At 40.1% G+C, this 12,219-nt stretch overlaps 1 protein-coding gene across 2 annotated transcripts in view; it reads right to left on the bottom strand.

Moving 5' to 3' along the window:
• Fkbp14 (peptidyl-prolyl cis-trans isomerase Fkb14) overlaps window positions 1–4,560 on the bottom strand; it is a 76,360-nt gene extending 71,800 nt beyond the window's left edge. Inside the window, exon 1 of one of the 2 annotated variants that reach the window (XM_034340104.2) lies at window positions 3,825–4,560. In XM_034340104.2, the coding sequence (XP_034195995.1) occupies window positions 3,825–4,282 (458 nt within the window). In that variant the 5' untranslated portion in view covers window positions 4,283–4,560. The remainder of the gene's footprint in view (window positions 1–3,824) is intronic. The other variant, XM_034340105.2, reaches the window with a different exon arrangement.
• Window positions 4,561–12,219: the final 7,659 nt, after the last annotated feature.

Here is a 12,219-nt window from a genome sequence, read left to right as displayed (position 1 = left end):
TTAATTAATGTGACCATCAAAGCGACGCGGAGTAGAGCAGCTTCGAAATACTGATAAACAGGAGGAAAGAAAGGGAGAGGGAAACTCTGTGAAAGGCAAGTATAAAGCGGAACGTTCCGGGAAACTTTTAACGAGCGATGATTTCCAAATGATTATGAAAACACGAGCGGGACGACGTTTATCCGAACGCGATACAATTTCGCGCGATATTGCGACCACAAAGGACTTTTCGTCGCCTATCCTGCTTATATTATAATATCGAACTTGAATAATGCACGTTCCCGTGGGTTGCATAATCCGTGGTACAGCAACGTTTGAAAACATATCTTATCCTGTTAGACAGGATGTATCGTCGCTGGTAAACTTATTTCAGTGAACAATTTATCAAATAATGATAAAAGACAATTTTAAGGATCAAGCAGTGAAATAATGTTCTTTAGTCTTTTAAAATATAATAGAGTTGTGGGAGAACCCAAAGTTTAGGATACCCGACCCGATATTTCCACAAAGTAATATAAGAAAAAATAAAAAATATATTGTAAACAATTTTAAAAATTCCAAGAAATAAATAACTACATTTTATCGGTGCTTGAAAAAGAAAATCTAACATCTATTAAGTATCTTAGAAGGAACAATGTATTTCCTTTGCAATATTATAATATGAATAATTACTTGACAAACAATCAAGCCCATTATAACACCCCGTGATCCATAGCTCTCCAACTGAATGACAAATCTAAATTCTTCGTTCACAGTCTGCTAAGCTTGCCTCTGGTTATAAATAGCGTGATATTTCGCTGACACAAACAGTCGTGTGATAATCCTGGTGCCATCGGCGTGGAGAAGAAAGTGCGATTATTTAATCTGTCAGGAATGAAGGTCGCAAGAACTCGCGATAACAGTCCTTGTTTACACACGAATATATTTAACGGTGAATAGAGAGACGGTTATCAGTTTCGCGGTGAAATAGGACGGTTATCGGTTTCTCTAGCCAAACAGAATCAATTTCGTTTGTCTATTTCGAATGAAAAATTTCTATTTAAAATGCTCTTTATCACGAGCATCGTTCATCTGAGAAGATAACTATAGTTTCCTGTCACCGATCTTTATACCATCATCGATCAACAAATTACATTTGCCATTAAAATCAAGGTGCAATTATTTCTGCAAATGACATCAGATAACGTAAGTAAATCGCCAAACATTCGAATCGCATGAGTTACTTCGTTGGTGAGATTTCTCGGGACCGATAATGAGTCAGAACTCTATTCTAAGCAACGGAAACACGCGTGTTCCACATTGTCGTAACGGAATCCATGGAACATGCTCTGGCAAGTAATTAAACTTTCTTATGTCGAGGCAAGACGTTGTGTTATGAGAGAAAATAACACAGAGATTTTCTACGAAAAACCTACAGGATAGAGTGTTCATTTGTTAATTTTAAGTAATATTATCTTTCATAAAATGAGCGTCACAATTCAGGTGTCACCTGAATATAAGTGACATAGTAGCCAAGGGGTTAAATTCTAATGATGGTGATGTATTTGATTGCTCCAAGGTTTCCCAATTTCTGAGTACAGATAAATGGACGAACCATCTGTGATGAGTAGTTAGAATTTTAAGAAGGAAGATCGATGGTTTCGAGGGACTTTCCGTTTGAACGATCCAAAACCCAAGCACGTCGCATGGAATGCCTACGACTTACGAGTGTTCCTACTTTAAACTATTCGAAACGCCTGCTCTACGTGACATCGGTGCTTGGTAATATTCGCTTTTAGATAAGGAACACTCGAATCGTGAATTCATTCTATCGAGAATATCAATTACTGTGGTGCAAGTTGTGATACAAATTGTGTACACTCTCGAATGTATAATTTTGAAACGAAAGAATTTTATATATTAGAAGAATAATTTTTGAAGAAATAGAGGAAAATTTAGAAAATAAAAATAATATGAAATACAAAATTAAATTAGAACTGTGACTCTCTCCATGGTCCGCCATTTCGCTGCCACGCGCATTTTTGAACTTGCACCAGTGGGCCACAATACAAATTGCATATTAAAATTTTTATAATGGCAAAGAACTGCAAAATATATTAAAATAACGGTACAATCTTGCCAATAGCACATTTTTCTTAGTGGTGGTCACCCGTGACGCAGTTTAAACAAATTCATGGCCCAAATAAAAAGACAAGCGTCGGTCCCATGGGACCACCGTGGCAGCGAAAGGGTTAATAAGAATTTCAATTTCTTTTCTTATTATTAAGCTTAAAGATTCAACTGTATGTCAATACTATTGAAATCAGTATTCTGAATAATATAAGGAAGCAATCCTTCTCGAATGCAAACAACTTTTGTGACAAGAAGCAGAAACGATACTACGAGCAGTCCAATTATGTCGATAGACAACTTTTTAATGACGCGAGAGATCCGCTTCTTTTTCTCGTGCCACTTGAATGAGCATGATGTAATTTGACGTATTTCTGCTATTGAGTGCGTTCTTGAACATTGGCCTTCTTTATCGTTTGGAATTAATTTTCAATACAGTGGCTAAAGAAATCTTGGCTAATAAGACTAAGGAAACGATTATTTACCGCAGTACGTTACTATATTAAGATTTGAAAAGAATAATAATAACAAAATTATAGTTAGAAGTAAATTTAAAATGAAGTTCTACTGCAACTAAGATCCAAGTATGTCATATTTGAATTGCAAGTTGCATCACGACTCGTCCTCGTTAGGCAAGGAGATAATACCGCAGTGAAAACAGCCGTGTATAATAAGACACGCTTTAATTGCAATTATTCAGAAGACAATTGTTTCATTTTTCAATTGATAATGTTCATTGTCACGGCTTCTCAAATTTTATCTAATCAAATAATTATTAAAAATAAAAGGAAAAAATATAACTAATAATGCGAGGTAGCAAATTGAAAGTTTACTACGCGTGTCCCTTTACTGCAGTATTCAACACATTAAGTCCTCCCTTGATATCCCGCGCAAGAGCAATCATATTAACATGATTTGTATGGTGTCGATCACCGCTAGCATTCTAGATCTTAAACGCATTAATTTCTTCTATCAACATATGTCACTCGATAAATCGAGTTGAGATGTAATCAACCGGAAAAAAGACATTCTATCCGACACGAAACAACGCAGTGAATAATAACGATCACTTTAAATTAATCGGGCGAGCAATTTCATAATTGCTAGCATCATATCAGCCTACGTGTAGGCAGTCAGATAACCCAGCATCTGAGTATGGTACACGTCATTGCTCCCAAACGAGTCGTTCAAAGTTAAAGCCTACTTTAGTAAGTAAGTGTGACACAAAAAGCTGTTGAAATATTCGATGAAAAACGCGTGAAGAAGAGTCACTTGCAGCATGATTTTATAACATACTATTTTGTTCATAAGTCATGGGACATTTATTAGTTTAAATTAAATACCCTCAATTTTAAATAAAATAATTATTTACCGATTCCAGGATAACTTCAAATATATTGACAAATATTTTTCAACATAGAGTTCAAATATTTTAATCAAACTCTTGAAATCGTTATCATATATGTAAACATAGAAATATTTCGCGTGCAATACGACGTGTGAAATAAACAATAAACATTTAATGCTTCATTCGAAAATTAAAATGTTGTTGTCCCATGACTTATGGGACGGAGCGTACGCCGCGGTCCAGTGACACGTGTACTCGAAACCCGACAAAAGATCCGACCAGCACGAAGTCACACGGAGGGACACGCGCGGTATGCGCATCCTTTTATCACAGGTAGGTACGTCTGGTTAATTAAAGCTCCACTGACCTTGAATCGAATTTGGTGCCATCCTGCAACGTGCCGGTGTAGTGCATAGTTAGCTGGTCACCGATCTTCGACTTGGCGTCGCACACCTCCGGTACGTACAGCTTCTCCACGTTGAAGGTCGACTGCGTTTGTTCGGCATCGGCGTGAACAAGAATGTTAGCGAACACCAGAAACACCGTACACGTCGCGAGCACGACACCCGCGTTGTTCAAGAAACGGACAGCCATGTTTCGTTCGTACGTTCTCTGGCGAATGCTCGTGAGCAACTGAGTTGGTCTACCGCTCTGCTCCGACCAGCTACCTTCGCTTCCCTCCCCTCGGCTCGGCTGCGCTGTACTTCGTTCCATGATCGGGTAAACTCGTTGGAAAAGGACGAGAAACACCGTGCCACCACATTGCGCCGTCTCATTGGCCCCGCGGAATATGTAGGTCTCTGCCTCGGCCTCTTTTTTCATCATCCCTTCCTATCTCTCTCCACTCTCAATCTCTCTTTCTCCTACTCACACAATTCTGTTGTCTTCGTAGCTTTCCTTTTTTCCCCTCCGTCTCGTTTTCACCTGTTCCACCTTACCTCCAAGCCTCGTCCTTTCTCCGTCACCCACTCAGCCGTAACCACCTTCCTTCTTCCTCGTCCTGTCTGTTCCGCGCTCCGGTTCTCCAGCGTCGACCTTCCTACCTTGTCCACCGTCGCGACCGTGGCTTCGTCACCGAGACGCTTCTTCCATTCCGGTTCTTTCTGTCCTCGAGATGCCGATCCGCGTTCTTTTCTCCAACCAGGTGACTCGTCTTCGATTTTTCGAAGGTCCCTTCGACGGACATTGGCGTGGGTAGATAGAAACCAAGGCGCGTCTGGTCCTGCCGAAATTTTATTTCCTCTCGTGTTACCTGCAACAGAGAGATCATTGAAATTAACGGAAAAAATTCGACTTTCAATATTGAACATGGAGAACAATGAAATGATAAAAGCTACAGGGTGATCCTCTCGCTTCGCTACCCGAAAAGAAGTGCCGCCACAATAGAATGTAGTAGTCGACATCCCATTTCTGTCATCGCTTACTTGACCCCTGCAGCGAAGACGACTGTGTGCGTGAAAATGTGTTAAGAAAATATTCTGTTTTCCGCAGCGCTTAAATGGAACTCTTCTGCTTATTACACACATTTTCACGCACACAGCCGTCTTCGCTGCAGGGGTCAAGTAAGCGATGACAAAAATGGGATGTCGACTTCTACATTCTATTGTGGCGGCACTTCTTTTCGGGTAGCGTAGCGAGAGGATCACCCTGTATGGCGAAACCTCAAAATCGACTGGGAATGGATTTGTACCATTTGACACCTGGACCCATCGTTTCACACGATGTAGAGCAATTACGGTATTACCGCATAATGACGGTATTATTCAAAGCAGCGCTACATTATTTGGAAGCAGAGAGAGGATTATGTGCGCCGATCGATTTAAGGGCGGAATAGCGATAGTGATCGTTCTCCAAATTACAAAATGATGAAAATGAGGACAGAAGGGTTTTCGGAATAAAGAAAGCATCAAGCAATTTCCTGACTATAAATGTAAATAGAGGAGTCTGTCAAATATGAAAGTATCATTGCATTAAAAAATAATAAACTTCGTTTCCGGTTCATTTTGTAAAAGAAGAGTATGGTGGAATAAACTTTAATCTACAAGAGCACTCAAGATTTCTTTTGATTCTTTTTAAAAAAATTCCAGCCATCGTTTTGCAACGACTTCTGCATATCTAAGACGTCCGAGAAAAAAAAAAAACTATGTTGGCGTTCCTCTCCGTTGACAATCCTTTCAGCTACCAACGTTGCAATTAATTTCCCTTTACCTGTCCAGTACTCGCTTCTCGTTTTATTTACTCATTCCCTTGCAGCGGTGCTCCGTTTTTCAGCTCCGTTCAACTCCTTCAACCCTCATTCTTCGAAAGTAACCTTTGTCTAAACCTTTCTCACCTCGTTAGCACTCGATGCTGAAGCTTTTGTTTAGTCTTTTTACACATTTCCGCTCTTCTTGCGTTGTTCACCCTTGTGCGCAACAAATACCGTTCTGATGCATCTGTCCCCATCCCTTACTCCCTTTTCGATGCCCGTGCCTCTCCTTTCACCCTTCTCTCCTTCACGCTGCTCATCGCCCTACTTTCTTCTTTCGTCGCTCGTGTCACAGCCGCAGTCAAGCGGATTGGAGCATCGCAATGTCTCTTCTTGCATACGGTTCGGTACAACTCTGCCAGCACCCTTCTTACAACCCTAACCGCTCTTTTTGCGAACGTACATATCTGTCTGTCGTTTCATGAAAATTATTAATCACTTTGACTGATCAATACGACGAAGCTAACATTCGGAGACTTCAAACGTATCTGATGAAATTAACGGGCTTCCATATTCGGGAATTAAATATGACGATAAAGAAGAAGATAGAAGTTTTACGTTTCCGTGAAAAGGAACTTTCTTTTTTCATCAAATATTAGATTTAACGGTGGTTATTCCATTAACACACGTTTTCCAATTATCAGGAGTATCATTCTTTTATTTCCCTCCCCTTCCAGGCGTAGATCGTTTTTAATTACACGTCGAATTGTAAGGATTTCGCGGGATCCCGGGTTAAATTCAAATGTACCTTGCGAAATTTTCCAACGTCGTGCACCAGGTATCCAGCGATCGATCCTTTTTCCCATTTCTCGCGTCACCAGTGTATGAACTTTCTCCGGTGTCGCGGATAAATTCGCAAGACCACTGCAATTACAATGCTCCCAACTTTTTCCATAACTCTCGAAAATTCGGTTTACTCGAGAATCAATTTGTATTGCTGACCGATCGTGCGGGTCGCGTCGTCTCAAACGCGATTTCAACGGGCATAAATACGAACGATTACAGAGGGAAAGAGTAAAGCGATGTCTTCTTTCGAGAGGCGCGAGAAGAAGTTATAATTTATACGGGAACGTGGCTCGTGGCTATGAAAGGAACGTCCGTAAAATATTTGCGGAAACGGGAAAAATGAAACTCCTTAATTCTGGCTGAGTAATTTAAAATGGAACGTAAGGTCGAGAAAAAGGGCCAGATTAAAGTTTTTCACCTTTCCACTGAAATGTTTCCCGTTAAGGTATTCGGAGAATTTTTGTAGAATTTTTTCAGAAAATTATTTTTTGTTTATATTAATTTCCTTCGAGATGTTATTTTTGAAGATGTCAAATCTAGATCGTTAACAATGATCATTTTACTACCTACAAACTGAATGAATAAAATGAAAGTTCAAAAGCAGCGTAGATTTACGGTCCTTCAACTTGCGATTCCGAATATGGTACTTCGCCACTAAAAAAGAAACACAACCGTGCAACTTTGAGGTACGATATTCTCGTAGAACGTCGAGGTAGAAGTAGAATCATAGAACCCTCCGTGTCCACATTCGTTACACGACCACGGCACCATAGGGGACTTGGACCAAATTTGCGTCTAGAGCTCACAGAAATCTCGACGAGCCACGACTTCGGTCGTGCTATCGTAACGCGTCTACATTCCGACTTCATGCATACAAATTATGTGATTTGTGGGAGATCCGACCTTTTGAAACTTTCAAAGTCGATGGAACAAGGAACGCCGGCGTCGCGTTGCTCCGTGATCCACGGACAATCCTCCGGGAAGAGCATATCGAGGTCGATAGCGCTAAATCGAAGCCGGGAAAGCGAATACCCACTGTGAGAAAGTTTTTCCCTCCTGCTGCCTACATTTCTCCTACTAACGACACGACGATGATGACTCGATGCCGACGATTCGACGCTGACGACTTGACGTCAACTATTTGATTCTGACGTATGGGATGCTTGCGACTCCGCGCTGACAACTTGGCGCTGACAAATGGAATGCTTGCAACTCGGCGCTGACGATTCGACGTTGACAATATGGAATGCTTGCAACTCGACGCTGACAATATAGAATGCTTACAACTTGACGCTGACAATTCGGCGCTGACATTTCGACACTGACATATGGAAAGTTTATGACTCAACGCTGACCACTCGACGCTCTGTCTTTTCTATTGTTGACAAACTCCCGAAAATACGCGGAAAAGCGACGTTAACTTAAACGGAAGCTTTATTTCCACAGAATATATAACGTTTCCCCGGTAATAAGCTCATCCCCGTGGACAAGAGTTACGGGCACTGGCGAGGATGCTCGTTCATCCTGGTACACGCGTAACAATGTGCTCGGTCGAGCTTCAAATGGGACGTTACGTTTGGAAGAAATAGTAGAACGAGGGTTTATCAAGGTTTCTTTCGTTTCTTAAATTTGTAGCATAGGAAGAAAAACCGTAGACGAAAGTGGAATATACTTTACGAGTGTACCGTGGTTGTTAAACGCCGATGTGACTCTATGACGAAATGGAATTACGCTTGTCTGTATTTCCTTTAAATAAATTAACAACTTCGATCTGTCTGTTAATATTTAGATACTAACTATAAAAAATAAAATTAGGTAACATCAACAAATTATTCACGAATTTTTAGTTTATTGTCATGTCGTAGAATACGGAAAGTTATCACAGGTCGACGACACAGGATGCAACATTCCTGCAGGAATAATTACGTCGTGAAATCAATGGAACCCCATAGAAATGGTGCAGTTTCGTCGGCTTGTGTAACGACGCTACCAACTAATCCCAAGCTTGGCTGCTTAACGCATGGAAATTAATAATGAGACAGAATGGAAATCCTGGAGCGATAAGCCCGGGATCTACATAACTCGGCTCGTGGATTACACGCCGGTGCCAGGGCGCGAATTAAACGAACGATCGAGAAACAAACATGGAACCGGTTCATTTAATCCGTCAGTGCAACTTGAAAATTTCTACGTTTCCTGGTGATGAAATGGGATCAGAGGAAATTAATTGTTTAGTTAATCGTTTGAAGAACATCTGAATTAGATATTCTAAATCTGATATTTTGATATTTTTAACTTTTTCTTTCTTTCTTTCAATTATTCGATTACCTGAATTTATGCAAAACGCCGACCTATACGCAAAGTCTAACTAAGGGGAGAATGAAAATTTGTTTACCTTTGCCCTTTTTCATTGAGATTAAGTGTTATTTAATTTTATTTAGAATAAATTAGAATTTATTTTAAATAAATCTTAATTCAGTCCTGCTTCTCCACCACTCAACATGCTGAACTAAGAATATTATCTTTTAGTTCTTTAAATAATAACATTCGTGTGTCTACTCCATTTCACAAATCGGAGAAGACACTATTGTATATTTTCCTATCGTTAAAAAAGCAAGAGACAGTATTAGGCAAATAATAATGGTTCACAGGCCATTGCTCGTCTCGTCTTGAAATCTCGGCAGGCAGAGAGGGGTGTATCGGGAAGCAAACTCTCACGCTAAAGGAAAATTTTGTATTGCCGTCACGTCGTCGTTGTTATACGAATGTATACCTACCGAGTACCGTTCGATTTATTGCGGACCCACTGTTGTCCCGTGGTCCCGATATTGATAGTAACGAAAACGCAAATAGACCGATTTGTTCTGTTTATCGTGAATACCGAGTATTGGCCGTGAAATTTAAAAAATCTATCAAAACCGCAACATACGGGTTACCCTCCGACGTGAAAATCGAACAACCAGATTTTATCACTACAGCTTCGGGAAATATTTTGAAACAACAAACAGTATGTATGTAGTTCGAAACTACGCGCAAATATTTCTCGTTCGATTTTCATTGTTTTCTTTATCGCTCGTTACCTCGTTTGCTTATGTAGCTTATCGAGACAAAAAAAATTCATCTTACCAAGAAGATCGTTTTACAACTTACTAAACTTGGGAAAATATAGTGTTGAAACTTAGCGTTCATTAAAAGTTAATGAGAATTTTTTCCTTTTTATAAAATAGTATCATTGGTGCAATATTGAGTGACACTCTTAAACTATTAATTAATTCGGTGCCTTTTCTTTTCTTAAATTGAAGATTTCTTCTTAAATAGTCATAGTAACTCTAATTATTGAAATAATCATTATCGTTTCTTAATTCCCGCGCCACTTTTCAAGTCCACAGAAGTGCGGGAAAATATTCAAATTTAAAATAGCAATACTAAATATACCGAATTAATTTGCGCAGTTAATAAAACTACTAAATTAGGAGTAATCACAATTCATCCGAAAAATCAATGTTTTCTAATCAAACTATAGTAATCTTTCGATAAGGCTACATGAAAATTACTCTTATTATCTGAGCACTCGAAAGAAGAGCAGTTCCATCCAGACAATATTACAGGGCATTGCTAAAGAGAATCCAATACCGCGATCACGCAAGTAACTAGGATGACCATCGTTAATGGTTGACTTTGCAGCAACGCGTGGATCGATATTACTTGTATTCCGAAAGTGAAACAGGGATATACGAGAGAATGGTCGCGAAAGGCTGATCTCACGAACGTTTAAACGGCAAATGGGCCGAGCTTAATGGCGGCTCGTTTCCATTGGGCACCGGTACTCGGTTAAACGCGCGTAGTTTCGACAGGAAAGCTCGAAAGCACGAGCGCACGTAACGCGAGCTTCAGCCTGTTTGAATGCCGGAGATAACTAAACTGGTAGCCCTGTTCGCGGACGAGTTCTGGGTTAAGGGAAACACTATGGTATGTATTCCTATGAGATTGTTCGCCGAAAGGTATCATCGCGTTACATATCAGAAACTCCGGAAGGACAGGAGACGTGATAAGCACGACGTGTTTGATGATTAAGTAACAGGATTAAAGAAGCATCACCCCGTTGTACGCGGACGATTAAAAAGGATTCAAGTTTTTATTACCCGAGATAAAACATGAAATTCCCTCGTCTCTGATTGTCAGCGAGCAATGGGCTCGCTTGCAAAACAATCGTAAAAAGTAAAATCCGCTTCCAACGATGCTGGTGAACGCTCAAAGTCGCGATAATCTAAGGTAAGTAGAGGACAAAGAATCCTCTCGTCTCGTTTCGTCGAAAGCATCGAAATTTTCCTATTCCGTCCACGTGTTCATCACGTCAAAGATTTTATCGTCTCGTCAGTGACTGTCGAGCGAACGCGACAGACGGTGACTTGTTCGTCGTTGACACACTTCCGCGACCTCGATACAGTTCGATGAGAATTCGACAACGTTTTCGACGCGCGTCATGATCGATTTACTCTTTGCCCCGTCTCTGACAATTCGAACGAAGAGTTTCAAGAATTTAACCGGAGGTGATTTGCCATCGAGCGGGCGACGACATGGGGGACTGCTCGATTTCCAGAATTTCCAACTCGAGGTATGTTTGAAATGTCTTGGAAAAGGTTTAGATATTTTATTCGTTGCGACAGCGAGCGGTCACGTCTTTAAAACGTCTTGCCGAAACTTCCGACCGATATTTTGCGAACGATACTGTTTTCTGAATTCAGATGATCTGGGAGTAAATTCGTGAACGATATATTGAAAATTCACAGTGAAATGATTTTTGGGAGACTTCTGTTTTTGAATCGATGGAAGTCTTATCTTGATTTAAGGAAATAAATTGAAGACTTGGCCTAGATTTTGAAAGAAAATTGATTAAAACTATTTAAGCAATCACAGCAAAATATTGAAAATTGATGAAGAATTCGCAGAATTAAATTTTTATTAGAAAGCAAAAGTGTGAAAAACTATAGAAATGAAGAATCTGATTCATAAGCTCGCTATCAATGAATTAACAATTCCTAATTCTGTAAATATTTTTCCAAAGCTGTTATAAATATCTTAAACTTACCTAAATCTCGCATTAATCAATCTTGAATGTATAAAAATATATGCCCGATTTTTGCATCAAAGTTTTCAATTGTGTAGAATTATCAAATTCACTTATCTATTAAAGGCAGATTGGCATCGATCATCGGATATCGATGCTGCAAAGTGAACGTGTTAAGCATCGAACGATCGCGTTAATGAACAGCCGAAAATTAGAGTCCCGTTCAGGATGGTGCGGGACTTATGGAAATGACCAAGTATCATATCGATCGGGCGTAATTCTTGAGAGAAGGCAAGCTTTGAAATTTGTGCGGTGGCCCGCGGGAATGCGGATCTATTTGGATCGCTAATTTCGCCAGTTAATTTTAGCTGGGCTAACCATAGTAATGGAGTTTGCGGTGTTGGCCAAGCTTCTCATCCGTTATCGATAACGTCGATGGCTGAGCTCCGTGTACCGGATGTCAGAGGGAATTGGACGTGTACTGAACACGTTTGAAATTCCAACGGAAAGTTTGGGAAACCATTTGGCATTCCTAGCTCGAACAATCGGCTACTTCCGACGCGGTCAAGTGCTCGCGTTTCTCCACATTTCCCACACCAAGAACACGTGTTCCCCGTTAACTCGATCGAATTACCAAGTTTTCATTCTCGTTTCTTTAAT

The sequence above is a fragment of the Osmia lignaria genome, chromosome 10, assembly GCF_051020975.1.
Source record: "Osmia lignaria lignaria isolate PbOS001 chromosome 10, iyOsmLign1, whole genome shotgun sequence".
NCBI classification, from domain to species: domain Eukaryota; kingdom Metazoa; phylum Arthropoda; class Insecta; order Hymenoptera; family Megachilidae; genus Osmia; species Osmia lignaria.
The sequence above is the reverse complement of the archived record's forward strand: the minus strand, read 5'-3'. Positions and strand labels throughout refer to the sequence as shown.